General features: G+C 42.7%; 1 protein-coding gene across 1 annotated transcript; it reads right to left on the bottom strand.

Annotated features, from left to right (window-relative positions):
• Nucleotides 1-3,546: 3,546 nt before the first annotated feature.
• Nucleotides 3,547-23,534, bottom strand: LOC117247235 (ATP-dependent RNA helicase DHX8-like). The gene is made up of 23 exons (XM_033611626.2): nucleotides 23,357-23,534; nucleotides 22,970-23,055; nucleotides 22,787-22,859; nucleotides 22,289-22,380; nucleotides 19,730-19,836; nucleotides 19,123-19,527; nucleotides 18,059-18,203; nucleotides 17,449-17,655; nucleotides 17,233-17,320; nucleotides 15,481-15,578; nucleotides 13,137-13,284; nucleotides 10,440-10,621; nucleotides 9,812-10,006; nucleotides 8,130-8,315; nucleotides 7,834-8,044; nucleotides 7,555-7,736; nucleotides 7,299-7,439; nucleotides 7,012-7,167; nucleotides 6,752-6,889; nucleotides 6,418-6,546; nucleotides 6,048-6,244; nucleotides 5,513-5,692; nucleotides 3,547-4,335 (listed from the first exon to the last, which is right to left on the bottom strand). The coding sequence occupies exons 1-23, from the start codon at nucleotides 23,463-23,465 to the stop codon at nucleotides 4,116-4,118; spliced, it is 3,675 nt and encodes a 1,224-aa protein (XP_033467517.1). The 5' UTR covers nucleotides 23,466-23,534; the 3' UTR covers nucleotides 3,547-4,115.
• Between the last annotated feature and the right edge of the window lie 982 nt (nucleotides 23,535-24,516).

The following is a 24,516-nucleotide window of genomic DNA, read 5'->3' on the forward strand; positions in this document are numbered from 1 at the left end:
ACATTTTCTATATACACAAAAGACCATTTCTCACAAATATTGTTCACAAATCTGTCTAAATCTGTGTTAGTGAGCACTTCTCCTTTGCCAAGATAATCCATCCCACCTCACAGGTGTGGCATATCAAGATGCTGATTAGACAGCATGAATATTGCACAGGTGTGCCTTAGGCTGACCACAGTAAAAGGCCACTCTAAAATGTTCAGTTTTATCACACAGCACAATGCCACAGATGTCACAAGTTTTGAGGGAGCGTGCAATTGGCATGCTGACTGCAGGAATGTCCATCAGAGCTGTTGCCCGTGAATTGAATGTTCATTTCTCTACCATAAGCCGTCTCCAAAGGCGTTTCAGACAATTTGGCAGTACATCCAACCAGCCTCACAACTGCAGACCACGTGTAACCACACCAGCCCAGGACCTCCACATCCAGCATGTTCACCTCCAAGATCGTCTGAGACCAGCCACCCGGACAGCTGCTGCAACAGTCGGTTTGCATAACCAAAGAATTTCTGCACAAACTGTCAGAAACCGTCTCAGGGAAGCTCATCTGCATGCTCGTCGTCCTCATCGGGGTCTCAACCTGACTGCAGTTCGTTGTCGTAACTGACTTGAGTGGGCAAGTGCTCATATTCGATGGCGTCTGGCACGTTGGAGAGGTGTTCTCTTCACTGATGAATCCCCTTTTTCACTGTTCAGGGCAGATGGCAGACAGCGTGTGTGGCATCATGTGGGTGAGCGGTTTGCTGATGTCAACGTTGTGGATCGAGTGGCCCATGGTGGCGGTGGGGTTATGGTATGGGCAGGCGTATGTTATGGACAACGAACACAGATGCATTTTATTGATGGCATTTTGAATGCACAGAGATACCGTGACGAGATCCTGAGGCCCATTGTTGTGCCATTCATCCACGACCATCACCTCATGTTGCAGCATGATAATGCACGGCCCCATGTTGCAAGGATCTGTACACAATTCCTGAAAGCTGAAAACATCCCAGTTCTTGCATTGCCAGCATACTCACCGGACATGTCGCCCATTGAGCATGTTTGGGATGCTCTGGATTGGCGTATACGACAGCGTGTTCCAGTTCCTGCCAATATGCAGCAACTTCGCACAGCCATTAAAGAGGAGTGGACCAACATTCCACAGGCCACAATCAACAACCTGATCAACTCTATGCGAAAGAGATGTGTTGCACTGTGTGAGGCAAATGGTGGTCACACCAGATACTGACTGATTTTCTGACCCCCCCAGACAAGCAAAACTGCACATTTCAGAGTGGCCTTTTATTGTGGCCAGCCTAAGGCACATTTGTGAAATAATCATGCGGTCTAATCAGCATCTTGATATGCCACACCTGTGAGGTGGGATGGATTATCTCGGCAAAGGAGAAGTGCTCACTAACACAGATTTAGACAGATTTGTGAACAATATTTGTGAGAAATGGTCTTTAGTGTGTATAGAAAATGTTTTAGATCTTTGAGTTCAGCTCATGAAAAATGGGAGCAAAAACAAAAGTGTTGCGTTTATATTTTTGTTCAGTGTAGGTATAATACCAGAAGGGGCAGGTTTGACAGGCCAACAAGTTTTATGGTGTAGATTAGCTCTTAACACTGGCTGTAGGATAGTGCTTAGGCACTGGAAAAAAAACCCCATCCCTTTTAATGAATGGTGTGGAGAAATAACTAAAATGGCAAACTATGAACAACTAATTTTTAAACTGAACAACAAACTGGAGGTATTCTTTAAAATATGGGGCCCTTACTTAAATATGATATTGAATGATTAACTGATTGACAATGAGGTAATGCAGTTAAGACTCTTTCTCTTGCTCTTTTGGTGCCTTATTTCCTTCCTGGGACGGCCTGGGTGGTATTTTCTTTGTGATTATGTCTGACCATGTGGATTTATGCAACTTGTGAATGAGATGTGAATAGCGATGCTTTATAAGGAAAATGTGATATGCATTGGGATTTGTAATGATTCCATTTATGCCGATTTTTGATGATGATACTGCTTACCCTGTGACTTATTTTTTTTATTTACTTTTTCATGTAATTATTATTTTTTTTAAATTTTTTAATTTACTTTTATTGGTAGGGTCTGTTTCAGTTCTGTCTTTTTTGTCGTTTTGAGCTTTTTCACTTGGATGGTACATCTTGTATCCTGAGTAATATTATTGTTTGTACTAAAAAAAAACCAATAAAAAGAGAATTACAAAAAAAAGAGAGATCCACATTTAGCAGCTGCAACATCAGTGATGTTGACACATTAATGTATCACTAATTATAATGCAGCAATTTGTTATATATGACCCTAAAATAGGCCGTTTTGCAAAATGAGTACTTTTACTGTTTGTACTTTAAGTATATTTTGATGCTAATACTTGTGTACTATTACTTAAGATTTTGCAGGACTTTTAATTGTAACATAGTATTTCCACATTGTGGTATTGCTATTTTAAACATCTAGAGTCTTTTGAATCACTTCTTTAAACTGATCTGTTCAAAAAAGCCTTTTATTAATTTCAGCATACTGTTTATTTTATATATGTCTTTTGTGATTATTTTTATTGTTTTCATCATGTTGTCAGCAGCTATTGTATTTTTTGTATTACTCTTAGTATTTGATTTGCTGTACCTCAGTGCAATCTATACAGTAATTAGTTGCCGACTTTAATTATCTGCTTCAGAGGTACTTTATCTTTATTGTTCTTTGTATTTTTGTAAATTTGCCTCATTTTATTTGCTTGAATCCTGCATTGTTTTAAATCCAAGATCAACCATATAAAGCATTTTGTAACTTTGTTTTGAAGTGCTTTAAAAATAAAGTTTATTATGTTTTCACTGTACTCCACTTAAGTGTAACTGTCTGAGGTACTTGTACTGTACTTGAGTATTTCCATTGCATGCATGTTTTCAGAGGCAAGTAATCTAATATGGCAGCTACAGTAACTAGTTACAGTTGCTAATTAAGGGATTTGCATACATACAAAACATTTAACTGCTGCAAATTAAAAGTTTGGTCTTTTTTGCTGTTTTGAGTATTTTGAAATTGTTATGTTGCTGCTTTCATGTAAGAGACCTTAATACTGAGTCTAACTGGAAAGATGTACGATGTAAAAGTTAAAGTAGAAATGAGTCATAATGTTGCACAATCTTGGGTTTGATTTCACCGATTGGGCACATGGCTGGCAATCAAAGGCCCATTCTTCCTGTTTTTCAGCAGGTATTTACACATACTTGACTGTTATGGGGGCTGATGCAACATTAATATTTTACTACATCTATAGAGAGCACCACAGTTAAACATATTACCATTCAAAGCCTTTAGATCTTGATTAAAGAGTGTTTGAAGCAGTTGTGCTTAATGTCAGTTTTTTAAATGTTCCCCAGTCAAACGTCTTAGTTTTGCTTTTTGTATATAACTTTTTTGGGGCCGGAATAACAGACACCTACAACTCCACAACCTCGCTCTCAGGACAGGAAGATCTCTACTGTACCTTTCATTTACTTACAAGCTCATGACAAAATCCAACAGGGTTAAGAAAATGTTGCATTTAATGAAGACAAATTTTCATAGTTCCACTGGCAAATATAACAAAGCAACAGTCTCAGATACAGACGAGTGAGTGAAAGTCGTCAGAGTTACAGTACAAAACCTATCAAACATACACTGTACACATTCGTATCATTACGGCGTGACTAGTGACACATAAAAACTCCATGTTGATCCCATCAGGTCCTTATTTAGTCATAACATTATGCTATTAGGATTTACAGAGTCAAGATAAATAGTCCACTGTTTCACAGAAGATTATATTTAAAACGTCCGTCTCAAACAACAGATGTGGAGAGTTTTCTTTTTGCTTGTGTATTAGTGCTGTGTAAAGTAAATAGCTCCAGGTTTCTAAAATAATGAGACTAAAATTCCCGCTCGAACACGTTAATGTGGGACGAAATGTACAACATGTACAAGTTTAAAAGAAGGTGTGATGATACGGACTTTAACCACCAGCGTCTGATCACACGTCCGGTGCCGGTACAGGTCGGCGCATCCGACTTTATCACTGTCAAAACATTTCTGTCCTGTGTTGGTGACATCACACAAATCAACGGCGTCTGAAGGCGCGAGATATTCTCCAAGCGTTGGGCTCCTCGTAGCGGTTGTACAGAGGCTCGAGCCGCTGTTGTTTCTTCTGCTTGCTGAGGCGCGTGGGGTCGGACACTTTGAAGAAGGCGGGCGAAAACTCCACCAGCCAGCGAGGGTCGATGGTGGTCACCTCCCGCATGTACTCCTTGGTGGTCAGCACCAACTCGTGGTACACAACCCTGAAGATAAGAGAGGCACAAGGCTGGTTTTAGATTTGGGAATTAAAGGGACAGTTTGGAAGACAAATAACACACACAGCACGGTACAGATATACATATCTGAGAGTCGTGGCTCAAAGTCGTGGCTCAGCCTTCCTCTGGTCACCAAAGTCAAGACTCACCATTAGCATGTTAACTAAAGCCTAGTTCACATTACACGATTTTCACCGTGATTTTGACGTCGCAGAGGATCTTGAGAGCCACCTTGGGTCGGAGGTGAGTCGGCAGATAGTCTGCCATGAGGAGTCCTCATGTGTGAACAAGCTTACGAGCAAGTCGCCCCCTCGTCTGCGACTGGATATCTGGCATGCTAGAAAACTGGAGAAGTGTGACACGACTGACAAAGAGCATCAGCCAATGAGAGGCGGGATACGTCCCACGTCAGCACACAGGAGGACAGAAGAAATGTGAGGAGGACAAGCCGCAGGGTTGCCAGGTCCGCTTATTAGCCGCAACTTTGGGCTTGTTTCTAAAGTGGAGTTGCTTATTTGGGCTTGCTCTCTAAACGTCGCCTTCCTCTACATATATCTGTCTAATAAGATATTTAAACACATGACAGTTGCTTCTTTTGGGCTTGTTTCCATAGCCCTGGTTGCTTGTTTCTCTCCCAAGATCTGGCAACACTGCGGCAAGCAACAACAACAATGGCGGCGTCCACAGGATCACGAGGAGCACGTTGTGTTTGGACCCAGGCCCTGGAGACAGATCTGATTCAACACTGGGAAGAAAATCCATGCCTTTACGATGTGTCGTCTCCAAGTTTGGTGACGTCACCGCGTTATCTGAGGCTCTGTCGGCGAGGGCTCTGTGGAGAAATCTTGTGGTGTGCACACACAGGTCTTAACGCAGTTGGCCAGACTCCCGCTGACAGAAACGCACGTCGCCAGGTATGAACACTCAAAAGATTACGATAGTCTCCGCGACACAAAATCAGGGTGAAAATTGTGTAATGTGAACCAGACTGTGAACTCTCCCAAACAAGTGCAGAATATATACACATATACACTACACACACTCATACACACAAATGTACCTCATACAACCCCACTTGAAAAAAATCAAAACTATCCCTTTAACTATTATAAAAGTACATTTATTTCTTGTCTGACTGATGAAAGGTTGAACAGAGGTGTCGTACCACTCAGGCTGGCGGTTGAACAGAGCACTGGAGGGGTGGATGTACACGACTTGCTGGTCGATCAGGGTGCGGTAGCCCTCCTGAGGATCCTTCTTGGCTGCGTTCCTGAAGAAGCCACTGCAGATGGCTTTCTGGACTCGTACTGTGGCTTTGCCACAAGACACCACGTCCAGTTTATGTCTGAAGAGAAGAGAGCATGTTGGAGATTCATGAGAAACGAGAGATATTACAGTTTCAGATTGGTTGGTTGCATGTGTTGTGGCAGGGCTGTAAAGAGCAACATATGTCATCTGTGCTACACAAAATCAGTCTGTGCAAGAAGTAAAGTATTACATTCATTTTAAAGATAATGGAAACGACTTTTTAAACTCCCCAAAACACAGACTTTAAACGATTTCGAACTACAATAAACTTACCTGATACTTATATACATGTGCTACAATTTTGTGGCCCGTGCTACAAAACTTTCAGCCTTCTTAGCTTAAGTGCTATATGCGAAAAGTTAACATACAGCCCTCAGATTTGACACTCCTACCTGTCCATGATACCCAGCATCTGTTTGCGGATGTCCTGGGCTCTGCGCAGGGAGCGCGCCTGGATGAAGTTCTCGTAGCACCAGGGGTTGGAGAACTTGTTGTTCTTCCAGGAGTTGTAGACAGCCAGCAGCGTCAGATGATCTCCCTCAGGCTGGTGAAACTTTGCCTTCTTCTGGTCGGCCAGGGCCTGCTTGTCCTTTAACACGAGGAGGAAAAGAAATCAGGGAATGAGAACAAAAATTAATCATCAAGGCACTGGAGAAAATAAAGATCAAATGATGAGTGGGGAAACTTTTACAAGATGATAAATAACCTCAAGTAGAATTAACTGAAATTCAAAACTGGCTGGACAGAGAGTTTTGGGCATACCTTTGGCCTGTAGAAAACGTTCTGCACAGACAGCATTGACACGATAGTGAGCATCTCTTCGCTGCAGTCCAGGTGGACGGACATGATTAACATCTTACACAACATGGGCTCCAGAGGAAACTCAGCCATCTACAGGACGAACACAAAGAGAGGAAACGATAAAAATAACTGGAGCAATGCTAAAACAAAAAAGAGGGAAGTGAAGAGCATAACAAAGAAACAAAGCGACCACACACTGATACTTGATTAGGTTAATGAAACTAGGAAGTGCATGAATGTGATTTAATTTATTCTCTTCATCTTCACAGCAGAGAGAAGTAAAAATATTCCTCACCCTTCTCCCCAGACGTGTGAGTAAGCCTTCATCATCCAGAGCTCCCAGAGTGTAGAGCTGCTCCATGGCTGTGATCAGAGTCTCCATTGGAGGAGCGTCCATGAAGTCGAAAGACAGGAGGTCATTGATGCCCATGGCCTGGCGAGAGGAAACAGAAATATAAGAAAGAAAGACAATACCATCTGCTTATCCGGAATCGGGCAGCAGGCCGAGCAAAGCACCTCAGATGTCCCTCTCCCCAGCACAGAGTGACAGTTTACCTTCAGAGACAGCACAGTGCTGGCCAAGTTGGTTCTCTGGATCTCAGGCACGTTGGTCGTCAGCATCTCGTCTCTGTAGGCTCTCTCAGTGTAGAGTCTGTAACACTTCCCTGGACCTGTTCTGCCGGCTCGGCCCGCCCTCTGCTTGGCCTGGGCCTGAAAGTGAAAACCAATATTTGGAAACAAATCAGCGAGCTAGCTGATGCTTCAATAACACTTGCTGAAATATCAGAAAGCATTTGGTGTTTTTCTCAAGCAATATCAAGCACATAATAAAAATACAGTACCTGTGAGATGGGAGTCACCACCAGCTGGTCAATGCCGGTCTTTGAGTTGTACACTTTCTGCTTGACAAAACCAGGGTCCACGACATAGTAGATTCCATCGATGGTCAGAGAAGTCTCTGCAATGTTTGTGGCAATGACAACCTAAGAGAAAAACATTATAAGTTATTACACATTTGCTTAAAAAGTGCACCGGCGGCATGATGCAGCTCCTGCTTGTTTCCTTATGACTGAAGAGATGACTGATAGATGTAGGCACCTTTCTGCTGCCTGGCGGTGCAGGGTCAAAGATCCTGGTCTGCATCTCACTGGGCAGGGCCGAGTAAACTGGCAGAATAATCAGTTCAGGAACATCAGGCCCCAGTGACTTCATCCTCTCATACAGGATCTCACAAGCCGTGTCGATCTCTTCCTGTCCAGTCAGAAACACCAGGATGTCACCTGGACAGAGAATAAAGAGAGACAGATTGAAACGTGGACTGATGTTTGGGTCTGCTGGTGAGAAGAACACGTGTGTTTTAAAGTGTTAAAATCATACCTGGAGGTTCAGTCAGATGAATCTGCATGACTGTGATGAGACTAGCATCCAGGTAGTCTGTCTCAGGCTCTTTGGTGTAAAGAACCTCCACTGGATACGTTCTTCCTGGGATGGTGAAGATGGGAGCTTCGTAGAAATACTGGGAGAACTTCACGGCGTCCAGCGTGGCCGACGTCACAATCAGCTTCATGTCTGTGCGTTTCTGTACAGTCTGAGATAGACACAAAAACACTCAGCATCTCTTGCTTTCCTGCCTTAAGTAAACCGAACCCAAAGCCTCCGCTCATCTCTCTTACCTTCTTGAGTAGACCGAAGAGAACATCAGTGTGGATCGTTCTCTCGTGAGCTTCGTCCAACATGATGATGGCGTACTGGCCCAATTCAGAGTCGATCAGACACTCTCTCAACAGCATACCGTCTGTCATGTACTTGATCACCGTCTCAGGGCTGGTGCAGTCCTCAAAACGGATGGTGTAACCCACCTAGAGCAAAAAGTATTTATGTTATCCCTCTGGAGATTAAGCTAAGTGATAACAAAATATAACTTTTACCATAATCATCTGACCAAACTCTCATCGTCGAACAATTGTTGGTGTTACTTTCATACAGCCATGTGTCCACCAAAGTGTTTTTTCAAAGCATTTTTCCAGCTAAAAACAACAGTTGTTGTTCAGCACATCTTGTACATGTACGTGACGGTTGGTCTTTGCTGTATGTGTCCCGCTCCTTCTCCACTTCAGCAGCATTTCACCCAAAGTTGAATATATTTCACCTCATTTTTTTTAATGTGAAAAACAAATATTCGGAGAAGACATCCAGTGTCGGATTTATTGTTAGAGCTTTATTTTACAAAGTCTCTAAAAACACACTGCAGCTCGAGACTGGATTACAAAGCCTCTGAATGGGACATGATCGAACTGGAGCCCTCGTTGGAACGGCACAATGGTCAGCTTCTGGACAAAAAAAAAAACATAAGGGTGCTTTCATATTAGGTGCAATTGATTCAGACAGCACCCGAGTACGACTGCCACCCCTCTCCATTCCCCCACTGCTCAGCTTTCACATTAGTAATGTTTTATACCCTAGTACATTTGCATCATCATCTGCGTGACATATCTGTTGTGCTACAGTGTAGAAAACGACGCCGCAGACAGACACTGCTGCCCCAGGGACCATCATTTGCGGAGGCAGAGAGGCAATACTCTGCCCCTGGCTGGAGCTTCAACTGCAGGTTGAAGGCACCATTGAAGCTGGATTTGGGTCTGTCTGCAGCGGGTTGTGCTGCTATCTGATAGAAAGGTATCGTTATTAAACTGAGACTGTTTCATAACTGCTTAAAAACTCCTTGTAGTTGCAATAAATAGCAGTACATGTCCCTGTTTTGGTACAGTTGATGCTGACATCTGATGTGTACTGTACAAAGGTGCACATGAACCGTACTGAAGGCCACTTTTTTCAAGCGGACTCAGGTAGGGGTAGATGTACTGTGCCTGGGTACAGTGCAGTGTTCACAAACTGGACTTTGAGCTCAACGGTACTCAGATCTGCAGCCTGATCCCTTAAGTGAAAGCCCGCCCAAGTTTCTTGCACACAACAGTCCAGAGAATAATTAACATTAATGACATTATGTCGTATATGACATTGTTGATCCCAGGGTTAACTTTTATAGTGTCCAGTATGTCACATTTTTCTCATCAGTTTTGTTTGACCCTCAGCGGTGAGCTGGGAAAGGAGTGTATTTTCAAATAACGTCACATTAGACATCACCGTTAATTGTTACTTGCCCATTCGTACAACAGTGCGAGGCCCACCACTTGCCCCAAGACAATTTACTTGCTTCAGGCTAGTGTTAATGTTAAGCTCTGTATGAAAATGCTTTTGGTGGACATGCAGCACTACCACATAAGAGTAAATCTAGAGATGACGTGCAGGTGTCATCATCATCAACTGGGAAGACAGTAAAGGATGAAGCACTCACCTCTTGTCCCAGACAGCAACCATACTCCTCAGAGACTCTCTTTGCCACGGACATGGCGGCCACACGACGGGGCTGCGTACAGCCAATCTTCCCCCTGGTGGTGTAACCTGCCTCCGCCAGGTACTGAGTGATCTGTGTGGTCTTACCGGAGCCCGTCTCTCCAATCACAATCAGGATCTGGTTGTCATGAACAGCCTGTGACAGATTAACACCGAGAGCAAATGTTACAAACTGGAGCTTCAGTGGCAGCCATTCCCTCCTCTGCATTTTACATTTGTTGGTAAAGAAAAAAAGTTAACATGAAAAAAAACCCTCTGCACTGTGGCACTAATACTGTATTTTTTCTTCAGCCACATTTCTGTAGGGTTGTTTGAGATCATACTTCAGCAGCACCAGAGAAAAGTGAATTAAACAAAATTGAAGAAGTCTGGTCATTTGCATTTAGCAGATGTTTCCATTCACCACATCTCAAAGCGTAAATGTTCTTAAGCATCAACATCTGCTTGTTAAAAGGATAATTACATTTTCAACCAAACCCAATCAGAACCAATTATGAACTCCCATGTCAATTAAACCAAAATCTGTGAAAGGTCTCCCTTTGGGTTTTTGTTTTCAAACTGTGACGAACCTGAATGAGCTGCTCCTTCAGCTTGTAGATGGGCAGGCTCTCCCTCTGCTCCAGGATGGAGAGCTGCGTCTTCTTTCCGTAAGAGGCCTTGTTGCCTCCAAAAGCGTGCTTCTTCCACTCTGGGATGTCATTGGGCATCATGCCAATGCCTCTCATGTTAGCGGCAATCTGCCTACCATCAACTGTAAAAAGGGGAGAAGAAGTGTGCTTGATAATGAAGGACTGTGTTTAACTCCAGGGTTTCTCGGATATATTGGCAATTGGCTGAGTCTACCCCCGTTTGATTTTTGGGGGGAGATTTATGTTTTTTTATTTAGCTAATTTAATGATGTGTCTTCTTGAGAATTCAACTCAGTAAATAATTAACCTGTAAAGTGCAATTCAAAGTGTGCACCAATAGGAACCAGCAGTTGGAACTGGGACATGTTATGCATGTTCTTGTTGCAATGATTTCCAGTGAGTCTTTCACAAAATGGCTGCAACTAAATGACAGTGAAACGGAAGTTAGAGCGTATTTAGCTTCTGTACCGAGACATATATCCCAGTGAAATTAAATATTTGAGCGGTGTACAGTTACAAGAGGGATTTAAATCAAGTCTTTTGCATCTGAACTGCTAAAACTGCCATCTTGTTTTTACGAGGATTAGCGTAATGCGCTCTAACTACCACTAGATAGCATAAAAAGGTGTCCATGAACGAGGACAACAGGTCTAAGTTAAGTAGAATAAGTATAATGTCAAGTAAACCCAAAATGTGATGTCCACCTATGAGGACACAGGGTCTCAAGAGTCACACATATTTAAGGGCAGGGCTGCTTGAATGACAGGCTGTCTGCCGATAGTGTCATTGGCTTCCCAGTCAGATTCACCCCCACTCTGCCAACCTCTAGTCCAAATATGGTCACTTGTGGCTCCAAAAAAACCAAGATGACGATGGCTGAAATGCCAAACTCAAGGCTTCAAAACAGCAGTCCATAAACCAACGTGTGACATCATGGTAGCTATTATCTATACAATCTATGCCACAAACCTCTCTTACTGTTAGATCATGAGAAGTTTTACCCACTGATATCCAAACATACATCTCTTCCTATTGCTCCGTTAGTTTGTATACCCCACAAACAGCAAGTGCAATTTTATATGACCAGTGTGGCTAGCTAGACGCCAAGAGTCTTACTTCATTCATCGGATGAATATTTGTACACACCCCTGAGTGCATGATGAGTCATCAAACATTTGAAATTGTTTTAGAGAAAGAGAGAAGACAGGGATTTTGATGTTAAAAACAAAAAGTTTTTTAGCATATATTCGGCATTGCCAAAACCGTATGTGCAGCTGTGCACTCTGACCATCTAAGGGTGCTTTCAGCCCTAGAGTCGTCTCCTTTGGTCTGAATCAGGGACTTATTTTGTTCCAAAGTTGTATAATTGCCTAGAGTTGGTTCGTGTTCTCACGGCAGCATTTACAAGTGGACCAGATCAAATGCCTTGTGTGAGAAAGCTGCTCTTGATTGGTCAGAATTTCCATGTGGGAAAAATCCAGGAAGTAAAGCAAACGTTGAAGAAGAGTACACTTGCAAGATAAATGTGACACTTTCTAATGTCACAATGGAGGGACAACTACGCAGGTTGATTTTAGCGCTGCTCATCGTGGACTATATTGCTGTCATTGTTCATTTTAGTCAAACCATACAGTTTGAAAACGAGGCGCGGCTCCAACTAGAAAACAATGTTTTGATGCATTGGATGTGCTGAATGTGCATATTAAGGCAGTACAGGAGGAGGTGCACATTAATAATCCTCCAGGACTGTAACATGCTCATGTTTAACCCAAACAATGTGTCATGTGACTGCAGTTGGTTCAGATCCAGATCGAAACATGTTCTCACCACAAACGAACTGCACCAGTTTGTTTGTAACCGGACTGAGACCACCTCTTCAAGAAGGTCTCTGCCCGGTGGTTTTGGTGCACACCTGAGTGTGATTGCTGTGTTCACACCTGCCCAAACGAACCGCACTGAGGGGGCAAATGAACTTGAGTTCAATTGGACCAAACCAAACAGAGCAGGTGTGCGTGCTGCAAACTTGTGCCAATATATTGGCAACTGATGGCTGTTAGCTGACACTTGCAAGTTGGAAATTCTAACATATCGCCCAACAGTAATTACCACTTCAATTAAAATCTCATCACATCAGTAGCTACGTCACTGCCAGATCTGCACGGTTATGGCAGGGTAAAGCCCGCCCTTGGAAACTGTCTCGACCACCTGAGGCCATGGATGGGATACAAACACACTGAACCACAGCAAGACTATTCCATCCATCCGGCCAGATACAGGCCTGCAGGAAGCCAGATAACCATCTCCAGTTCTGGCAAGCCTGAGGGGGGGCTGCCTGCCATCATGGAACAAGTCTCATGTCTGACTCCGACTGCGCTGTGGTTTTGATAAAGAGAAGCAAACATGCAGATTGTATTCCAAAATGGATTCAAATATTTAAAGCTTTGCTGCCAAAAGCAAAGATAAAACTCAAATACAGGTTTAAATCAAATCTGATGACAGTATGATGATGATCAGTATGCAAATTTCTAGCTGGCAGATGTTTTTTATTGCATACACAGGGATTTGATAAATTGTACTTCAGCGTCAACATCTGTGACTTAGAAATTACTTAATGAGCACATCTAATGGATTTCTTACCGTCTGGCAGCGGGTCGACCCAGTGTTTATTCAGCCCCATGGGGATAGAGTCCATCTCTGCCTCTCGAGCAGCCTGCTTCAGCTCTCGTCTCTCCTTAGCCAGAGCGCTCTGCATCATGGCTGCTTGAGACAGAGAGCCATCTGGATTCTACGGGCAGAGGGAAACACAGGGCAGTGCAGCTTAAGTGTGTATTTTATTACGCTATGGATGCTCTGCACATGTACGCCCACCGAAAATGTGTGCTAAACAGCTCCTAAGTCAATTAGATAAACATTTTTTTTCCCCAGCCTAGAATATCATCCCCAAATCATGAGTTGAAGCTGACAGATCGGATGACGTCCAACACTAAATCCCCGTTTCCACCAAACACTTTCAGTACGGTACTTATGGCACCAAAGGTTATTCTTCAGACATGGTACCTAGACCCTAGATCCGTTTAGTGTTTTTACCGCAAACAGTACTCTTTCATGTGGGCGGGGTTGATGTCACTCACTGCTCCGTCCAGCACTCACTGTATTTCCTCCTTTATCAGTCTGCACCTTGTTTATCGTCCACAGAACGAGGCTGCACGCCGACATTTTCAGAACAAAATAGAACAGGCTGCAGTGAGAGCCTCTCTCCATGGGATATTTAAAAATAGCAGCTTTGTGCATTTAGTCCTTCTCAGGCAAGCTCAGGGGTTTAGTTCCTGAACAGCCGAGCCAGCCGAACACAGGTATGTGACGTGTCAGAGGAGAAACGAGCCGTTCACAGCCCACAAACCTCACCGCACTTTAGGGACTGTTCTTTACTTATGAAGGGACTTGTCAGGGGAGGAGGGTGGCTGGTTGATTCTTATTTTATTTATTTATTTTATTTTGATCCCCCCTATGTTAATCACTTATTGATGCTGTTTTTGAAGTATGAATAAGTCAATAAGTAATTTATTCCATTGAAATATCATTGATGTATTATAGAAAAGTGATTTATCTTTTTATAAATGACAAAAGGCACATCTGCCTCATTTTCGCTGTGGTATCGTGATACTACTCAGAACCGTGATACTTTCACTGGTATTGTACCGTGGGTCCCAATTGTGGTACCGTGACAACACTAATCTGGAGGGAGTTCATCTGCAAAAACTAATGAAAAACTAAACGATATTCGGTATTCGGCCAAGCGCTTAATATTATTCAGCTTCGGCCACAAATTTTCATTTCGGTGCATCCCTAATTACAAGTTAACGTTCCACCTTAAAAGTCACCGGCAGTCGGCCCAGTGAATGAAGATATTTTTTCTCAGACTCCAGCTGCTGTGAGAGGCAGCAAAACATCCTTTCATTTTATAGTTACAGTTTACTAATAAAACTCTCCACAGTATGAACAGTGGTTACATGAGCCTCAAAACCAGACACAACTCAGCCCTGAGCAGAGTGACCGTCCTCTACTGACCAATCAGACTGCAGTGTTCACAGCTCCACCTTTTAGTACCAGATCTGTGTGCTAGGTACCCCAACAGAGGGGGGACCAAACATGGGGACGGTACAGAACGGTTCCACTGGTACCATCCACAACTTTTCACAGTGGATATGGAAAATAAGTGCACCGAACTGAACTGAAACGTACAGCTCAGTGGAAGCAGGGCTTTAACTGTCAAAAGCAAGTCTAAACTTAACTGCATTGTAGTCTAGTCTCTAAAGAGGCGACAAGGGCAAACACGCTACAAAGGCCCAAAACATTTCCATTGGGAGCAACCTGGTGCTGCATCAGAAATGATGCTGATTCAAACACAAATACAACAATGAAAACATGAACAGAAAAAGCTGCATATCCAGTCAACACGACAGACGTTCTCCAGGCCTCTACGGGGAGCACCAAGAGGAACAGCTTGAGCTTCTACACAAGAGGGACACCAGATGGGAGAGTGTGTATGTTCTTAAAGCTGGAAGGAAAGTGTAGTAAAGAGCCAACATGAAAAAGTACGAATTCTTTTTCACATTTGGCCTTTTTCTTTTAGATTATAAAAAAGCAACAGATATACGTAACTAGTGCTGGTGCTCTCTCTTAAATGAAAACTCAGTGTTTTTCAGTTGCATTTGTTTTCAGGGTTTGTGTATGTTTAACTTTCCATTGTTTCTCTATTTGCAGGATGTTTGGCGTTAATTTGTTTTAGCTTCCTGCCGCACATTTTTTGATATGCAGCACGTTTCCACTGTATTTTGGGGGATTTTCCAACTTGTTTTTTGAGATGGCATTGCTTTTGAAGCTGCAGCACGTTTCTCCTGATGAAAACGTTTTGTCTGTTGTAGCACGTTTGCCCTCGTCACCGGACTCCTCTGTGCATTTAGCAGATATAACACCGTACCTTGACAATCTTGACAGGGCTCATGTCCATGCTTTGTTTGGTGTGTCCCCTCAGGAACGGGGGCTCCTCTTCAACCAGCTCGATTTCCAAATCTTCATCTGAATGAACAAAAGAACAAGATTAATCAGCGAGCAGTCCACTCCAAGACATATTCTATAAAGCAAGACACACGACTGAGAGTCTGCAGCCATGATAACATCCCTAAAAATCAGTATTTCCTTAAGATGTTGTAAAAGACAACTCTTTAATCTCTCAGTGTTTGCCCTTAGCTACTTCAGTATTCCCTTAGGTGTTGCTAGAAGGTCTTTAGTAATTATTTCCCCCAGGAAATGTTTAAAGTTAAATAATCTGTGGAACATAAGACAGCGGCTGTATTAGTGGTGATTGAAGAGGAGAAGATACCAAGACACATTTTTCAGGAAAGGAAAAACCCACTGGACACTGGGAGCAATGTGCAGCTTGTTAGACAGTACAGATATTTCCTTATTTCGTTTTCCCGCTACTTCATCATTCACAGCAAGACTTCTCGCATTGATTTTGTCCGTTACTTCTTGCCACATCTGCTTGTCCGTACTTGTTATAGCTGGGGTGAATTTACTTTGGATTATGTGCTCAAGTTTTTCATATTCTTATGTCTACATTCTTCTGTCCAGTTTGGCTTTCTTTTTCTTTTTGTATTCTGTTTGTTGTCCACTTTGGAGAAGCTTGCCAACACTTACAATAGTGCTGTCAAGTAACATTAAAGGATGATGATGTGAGTGAAGCGTAGCCATGGCAACTGAAGTGCACATGTGCTGGATTATGACAGTAACTACCGTGAAAGCCTTGGTCCTCACACTTCATGCAATGCTCCCATGTGAACCTCAAAGCTTAGGTAAATATTTTGCATAAGGGACATGGAAGTGGGTGCTGATGTTTAGAAGGTATAATGTTCACCTGCTAACTTTTGCTAATTAGACAGGAAAGCCGAGGCTGATGGGAATATGAGTAGTTTTGCTGGGCCGTATGGCCTAAAATCACTATCACGGTATTATTTTGGGGGGGATGCGGTGACGGTATGATATCGCGGTATCGTCTTCTCTCTTTTTTTTTTTACACCTTAAATAAAACAATTTAAAAAGCCATACAAGTCTGGGATGGAAACTATTTATCGTCAGAAGTAAAACGGTTGCTAATCCATTTATTATTGTGTATAAAACGTTATAATAGTATGTATAAACATTAGAGGGAAGAGGGAGGGCCAGCGGGTCCCGGGCCCCTTCTCTCGGCCGGTCGGCCAGGCCACCTCCATCACGTAGCGAGGGAGGTGCGTGAGGCAGGCCGCCGGGCCCCGTTCTGCCGCCATAGCCGGAGCACTGCGGTATGACGTAATCACAAAAGCAGTACCGTGGCTCATGTTTACTGCGGTAAGTTATTCTAATTCATCCCCGGGTTAATATAAATGTCTGTGCCAAATTTCATGGAAATCCATCCATTAGTTTTGGATATATTTCAGTCTGAACCAATTTGTTGGAGAGACAATGAGGCAGCAAAAAGATCACATAATAAGTTTATATGTAAATGTATTTGCTGATTCAAATATTTGAAGAGAATTAAACTGTGACAACAATAATTTTTATAAGCTTTTTTTGTTTTACAACTTTAAACACACTTAAACAGTGTTTTCTTAAGACATGGGGAACCCTGCATGTGTGTGTGTAAAGTACTGTTTTATTAAACTGGTTCTGTGATAGGTGGAAAATAATTTCTTACCCTCTTCATCATCAACTTTAGGAAGAATCCCTGTCTCGTCATCAAAATCGGGGAACTCTTCTTTGGACAAGACGTTGGCAGCAATCATCTAAGGGCGGACAAAGAGTGTCAGCGTGTGAGAAAACAAGCCCACAGAAGGGATTCAGTGTTTTCCTCAGAGATTTAAGCAACTTATTCAACCATAACTCTGCAGGAATCCACAATGTGCAGACTGACCTGTTTGATCTCCCACTTCTCAGGGTCAGAGATTTTGGTGAGCCTCTTGCGCTCCAAGGTGTCATCCTGCTCCAGCTCAGGAGCGTGGCCCAGGTTCAGGTTGCTCGGCCTGTCGGGGTTCCTCATGGAGATCTCCTCTCCTCCATCCGGGCCTACGTTCCTCCTCCTGTTGGGGTTCAGGTCTTCTCCGGTCTCCTGATCCACATCCTGGCAAAGAGAGAAGGGAAAAATTAAACGGTTTACATGCTGACAATTCAGGGGATAACAGTTTACCCTGAGAGGAGATCCCATGATGATAAAAGAGTATATACTCTCCATATATCTCATGGGAAATTCAGAGCAGCTTAATCACTAATTTAGTTGATAATGACTCACTGGCTCGAACAATTACCTGCTCTGATGTAACGGGAATATCAGGTTAAATTAAAAACACACAAACACACACACACACACACACACATACAATTTAAAATCAATTAAGCACAAATGCTGCTGTCAAGACTTTAATTTTCCAACCTGAGACACTCACACACACAAATCAATTAATTAAATCTAATTTAGATTACCTTCACAGAAACCAGTTTATAAAGTCGTTGTTTGCTCTTCTTACCTTCATACTGAGGCTGGTCTTAGAGCCCGTGAATGAGAGCACCTTGATCTTCACTCTTTGGCCTTTGCTGACGACATCGGCCACGTTGGCCACACGGCCCTCTCTACGCAGCTCGGAAATGTGGACCAAACCCTCCCATCGTTTCCTGCATACAGAGAACGACAACATGGATGACTTCAGCTGCAGAATAACACACTGAAAAATGCAGCTCGTTCCTGGTAACTTGTGTTATATGTTTACACCACTAAAGCTGGGTACAGCTCACATTTGAACCGCTACGGGTAGCTGCAAATATTTCATTTTTGAACAAGCTGAACAAGGTTACATTTCTAATTACACAGAGCTCAACCTCTGTCTCTGTCTGTCTGCTTCTCTAGCTTTGATACCAGGCTGTTACTAAAATCATATAGAAAAGAAAACAGACCATGTGTGAAAACTATTGCAGCAGACTGACGCTGCAGCGATAGTTTTGGCTTGCTGGGAACTGACGGAGCAGTCGCAGAGCTCCATGGTTGGCTTCTTGGCTTCGGGGTGCTTCTGCATCCTGGCTAAAGATGAACCCAGCGGCTGTGCGGAGCTCCGTTACTGGCCCTGGAGCTCTGCGACTGGCTCCAAGGATTTGCGGGGCTTTGCTGCACTTCCATCTCTTGTCTAAACCCAGCATTCTCACTCAGGTGCTCTCTCAGGTACTGACATTTGGCACAGATGGATTTAACATGAATCAGTACTTGTACGAGTTCTGCACCCAGCCCTATTCAACCCAATTTAATTTACAGACTTGATGTTTTTGACTGGGACAAAAAGACAGCATTTAATTAGTAACCATCTTTCCCCATCATCACGCTGCTACAAGTTACCTCTCACAAGCTTTCAGATTAAGTTGACAGACATTGATGTTGCATAATCGCACCACATGATTAAACTGCAGCTGGATTCATATCTGCTGTCTGAAGCAGTCTCTCTCTGTACTGGACCAATTTGAGAAATCGTTGTCTACATTATTCACTTAGACAAAAAAACATGGCTTAGGTTATAAAATACCAAAGTTTCCCTTTAACACTGACCTTAACCCCTCCAGCTGAACAAAGCATCCAAACTGCATGATACTGGTGACTTTGCCGTTGTAGATGTCACCAACTGAAGGTTCCTCTGGTGGTGGGCGGTCCACATGTTTGTCCTTCCAGCGGTCAGAGTCTCTATCTTGGTCTTTTCTAGGGCTCGGTGAGCGTTCAGACCAGCGAGAGGATTTGTCTCTCCTTTTACCACGATCCCTGTCTCTATCTCTATCTCTGTCTCCGTCCCTGTGTCGATCGCGGTCTCTGGAGCGAGACCTGGACCTGGAGCGAGAACGATGCCGTCTCTTCCTGTCTTTCTCGCGATCTCTGTCTCGGTCTCGGTCTCGATCTCTGTGTCTGTCTCTTTCTCTGCTTCTGCTGCGACTCCGGCTGTGGCGCCTGCTCTTCTCCGACCTACGAGAGTGCGACAAGTACAGCAAAGTAAATATCACAAGCAAATGTTCACACATGTAATAAAAAAGTTGAACTGACACAATAAACTTAACGGTAGCAGTGCATAGTCACTGGTTATGGTACAAAGAAAACAACGCTTACATGTAAAATTTCTATTTCAGGATCACAAATAAAAATGTGACAGTGTCTTTGATCGTCTTACCTGCTCTTGCTGCTTTTGGAGTCTGTTCCACTCACACTGGGCATAAACATCTCCAGCTCTTTCATGGCATCAGCTGCTACTTTCACATCATCTTCATCTAGTAGCCTCTGAGATCAAAAACAAACTAAACAATTACCATCACAGCACTTCTCTACTGCTTTGTGCTGCAGGCACGTTGGTCCCCACAGGTGCATCACTCCCATTTCATTGTGACTCCCATTAAAAACAGCTCTACTCAACATCAGCCTGCTTTATTCACCAAACATTTTAAGCCATCTCAGCTTCATGAGTGTGGCGTGTAGGGTTGTTTCCTGTTACCTTATGTACACATCATATATCAGCGAAGACACTAGCAGGACAATATTCCTGCTCATCTAATTGAGGCACACAGTACAAGGCGTAATCAAGAGCACAGTGGTGGTAAATCAGCAAGCATTTTGTGTCCAAAGGCAGGCATCCCACCCAGCAGCTGAGGGATCACTTATCACAGATTGTCAGTGGGTGTGTTTCGAGCAGGCACCAATCATAGACAATCAAATTAAGTCATCTCATTCCATTTAACCCCAGGCAGCAGCAGTTAAAATTGACAAAGTGATTAGGAGGAGGAGAGTCAAGGCCAGGTTCTCCCGTGAGAAAAATATGCTTGTGCAGGATGTGAAGTGATGCAATGTGCAAATTCACAGCAGTTCAAAATGACTATACCCCACAGCAGGTAAACGATACACATGGTCTCTTTAATGTTTAAATGTACAGCATCTAATTTCTCTAGGGATTTCTCAATTAAAGAAATAACAAAGGACGGAGCAATGCTGTAATTGCAGTCAGTTTCTCCAAGTTAGAATTCCTTCAGTTTTCACTGTTCAGGAGGTTTAACAGGAGCCGAATTATCCGCAGAGGTCTCTCCCTCTCAATGAATGATGTACACCAAAAAATATTGGACAATTTCTACAATCAGGCTTCCACCTCACCATCTGCATCGCCCATTTTCCTGTCTCCAAAAGGTTCATAAGCATGGATCAAAGTTTCTTCCATTTGGTCTGTTTTTATAGATGATAACTTTTGCGTGGGAAGTGGCGTACGCCTCTTTCAGGCCTAATTTTGTGTGTATGCAATGTTTAAAAATGTGAACCCAGGCGAACCAGTAAAAACTCTGACTATAGCACTTTAACATTCAAAATCAGTGTTTCTCCAATGCTGTTTGGCTTGCCGTGGTGTACACCGCCAGCAATCTGGCAATCTGAGATTTCATACTTAAACACAACTCAATAACTCATGTGTGTATCCTGTGTCTGACTATGCTTCTGGTGTTTGGGTTTCCGAGAAGTTGTAACACTGAGCATCATGGAGCGATTTGATCTTTTGTGAGAGTCCATAAAGAGACTAGCCCCTTTCACACTGCCAGATTTTCCGCGAATGTTCGGCTGTTTTGCCGGCAAGCTGTGAGCGTTTGGACACACAGAGGCGGAATGGCGAGTTGATCCGAGGTGCCCAATTTTCCGCCTCGTAGGGTAGACATATTGGCGGAACCTTTTTAGTTTAAACAGAACGAGGTGGCCTTCCACAATGGGAGGAGCTGTTGAAGACTTGTGGGAGGAGCTGTTGATGATGCCACACGTGTGAGCCTCTGGCAGTGGATAAACGGGAATCAGCTGATAGCAGGAATTAGCGAGCAGCTAGCAGCAAGAGGGAAACACAAACCTGACAGACACTGTAAAGATGAGCAACTGGGGAGACAAGGAATTGCGCGGCCTCCTTGTCCTCGCAAACGAAGAGGCCATTAACCATCAGAGCAGGCTGACTTATGAGAGAATTGCCGAAGGACTGACCAGCCGCGGCTTCTCTCCCACGTCAATGTTTACGTCACACACTGAGCTACACGTTTTGTTACTTGCTCACGCCCCCCATTGCCCCGAAAAAGGCACATTCTGTATGAACAAAATTAGGTAGGCGGCATTTTGCCGCACCCCCAGATTTTGTTTTTATACTGCCAATGCCGAAAAAAGACTGATTGGGCTTTCCTGCAAATTTGGACAATTCCTATCTGAAAAGGGCTAGAGATATAGGATGAAACCCTTCAAACGTAAGACATAAATGTTAAATGCTTTGCCTTTGGAATAAACTTGTGAAGATGTCTAATCAGAGACTCATTAAAAAGATAAAGATGACAGACTTTGTTTGCTGTGTAACATAGGTGAAATAGAGAATAAGATTCATCTTTTTGTTTTACTGTTCTGCACATGAAGACACAAGGGCTGTACTTTTCAGTAAAATGACCTCCACTAATGTTGATTTCTTTTTGTTGGATGACCATGAAGTTTTGAGTTATGTTTCAGGAGGGAAACCTTTTTTGTGGCAGAATTTGTTTGACTGGCCTGAGACAGAAGGTAAAGTATTTTGTTTGAGGACTTATCAGTAAGATAACATGCTATGGATTCATCACGGCAACAATATTGTAATGGCATCTTGTAAACTAATGAGGGTTGGGCACATGTTTGTGTTCATGACACATAATAAATTAAAATTAAATAGAAATCAAAACAGGGAGTTAAAGTCATGTACCTTTGGTGCTGGATCATTTGCTCTACACAGCGCAGGAAACATCTCCTTCAGCCTCTCCTTTTCTGACTTCGGCTTGACCAAAGCCTCAGAGGCTGAAAATGGACAGTTATTCATTAATTGTAGTTTTGATTACTCCTGAAAAAGAAATGTATGTGTACACACCCACTGGCCTTGTACAAGGGAACTACAGATATGAGAGCAGCAATACAGACAACACACAAGCATGTCTTTTATGGTAAGAGATGCTTCTTGGCTCTGAGACCGACCAAAGCATTACCAAATCATATGTTTAATCATTTCAATGCTATTATAAAATGTTACCCTATGTGGCAGAGAAACTATTACCTACACTGAATATTTGATTATGTGTTTTTGTAGTGCCCAATAAAATATGATGGCTAACATATTAACGTCACTTAAGTGGGATTGTGGCTGTTGACAGTATGTTTAATAGCAGTATATTAGTGCTTTGGCAGGTCAACAGTTAAAATAACTTACCTTTACTCGTTGATGCCTTGGACGGAGGTCGCATAGTCTGAATGAGTCTGAGTAAATTACTGATGAGAGAATCCTAAAATGAAAACACATTAGTTAGCAAGTAAGTTACTGTTAGCTAGCTGTTTACGTTAGCTAGCTACATTACCTTATCACTAATGATGGAGTGTTTAGCGCTGAACTTACTGTGAATTCGGCTCCATTTTGGAGCAAAAGCGCTTTGAATCCATCAAATGTCGGTTGTTTTTCAGCGAGGTTGATGACAAATTCAGCTGTGAAACAATAAAACGACAAATTACTAGTGAAAAGGACATTGGGGCAAAGTTAGCTAACTCCTGCTAGCATATTTTACGTTGGAAAAACGTTGAAAAGTATCGCGAAGCATTTATTCTCGCAATATTAAGATGCTTCTGCTTGTAACGTTAATTAAAGCATATAATCTAGAGGGGAAACTAGTAGATTACAGTGTTAACAGACAACTCTGTGGCTCGCTAACAACAGCTAGCTAGTTAGCATAAGCTAGCTAGTTAGCCGGGATTCTTCGTTAAGAGTTCTCGGCCTCAAATCACTCACCTAAATCTTTGTCACTTATTCCCAGATGGTTGTCGAGCTCCGTGCACACCTTGGACACCAGAGACAAATATTCAAGCTGCGAGAGCTCGTCAACTCCAATGTCTGCCATTCTCCACGAGTTCTGTTTTGTTCAGAGTAGGTCGACGACGGTAGACATGTTGGATGTGGGCAACTTCAACTTCCGCTTTTACGTCAAGTATGTGAGGGTGGACGGTCTTGCCCAAAGTCGGCGCAAGATGGCGCTAAAATGACTACCTATGAGTGTACAATGCCACCACTGCTGGTGTCTCCACATGTAGGGCGTTTACAATAAAATATTAATTTATTATTTATGTTAAGACGGAAAAATGTGTATATTATCAAATTAAAAACTGAGGTATGTCAGTTTAACCCAAAGTGAAATAAAGACAAACCCTGTGTATCATCTCCTTAGGGACGGTTCTTTACTTATCAGGGGTGGCTGGGGTGTGGCTTTTTTGTTTGTTTTCTACCCAAAGCTACAAATATTTTCCCTTGAGCCTCCCAGACGCTCCATGACCCTCGCTTAATCATAAGTTAGTTATTCAATTTTAAAACGTAACCTTTGACTTAAAAGTTAAAAGCTAAAGACAAAATCCTGGAGTTGAAAAAAAGCTTGTTTGTTTTTTAAACAAATTTTAAATAAGATGTAGAATAAAGTGATATTGATGACGTATCACTATCTTAAATTCAGATTTGGTTGTGTATTCTTTCTGACGGAAGTGTTCATCGCACGTAATGTGTCCAAGGACGGTCGTAAATTTGAAAATCCGACAATTATTTCTGTTTTTACAGTTTCTGGCTATGATAAATGATGTATTTTTGCCAGTTTTAAAAAGAAAACATACCTCGCAAACCTGTCCTCAGGTTTAGAGGGCATGTTTTGTTTAACAAGTGGTGGTAAAATAAATACAAAATACAACCATTTAACTTTGTGTGCCCCTCCCCTAAGCCGAAATGAAAAACATATGTCCCTCCCCAGTGCTTCAAAATAATTTGACATGCTTCCCCCTTCATGTATCACCCTGATCACACCATAAATAACAAATTATTATGCTCCTTGTCCTTAATTTCGGAGTCATATATGGGTTGCGTAAAAGTTTAATACAGATCAGATTTTTTGCAGGTTTTGGCAATGATAT

The sequence above is a fragment of the Epinephelus lanceolatus genome, chromosome 21 (genome assembly GCF_041903045.1).
Source record: "Epinephelus lanceolatus isolate andai-2023 chromosome 21, ASM4190304v1, whole genome shotgun sequence".
NCBI lineage: Eukaryota > Metazoa > Chordata > Actinopteri > Perciformes > Serranidae > Epinephelus > Epinephelus lanceolatus.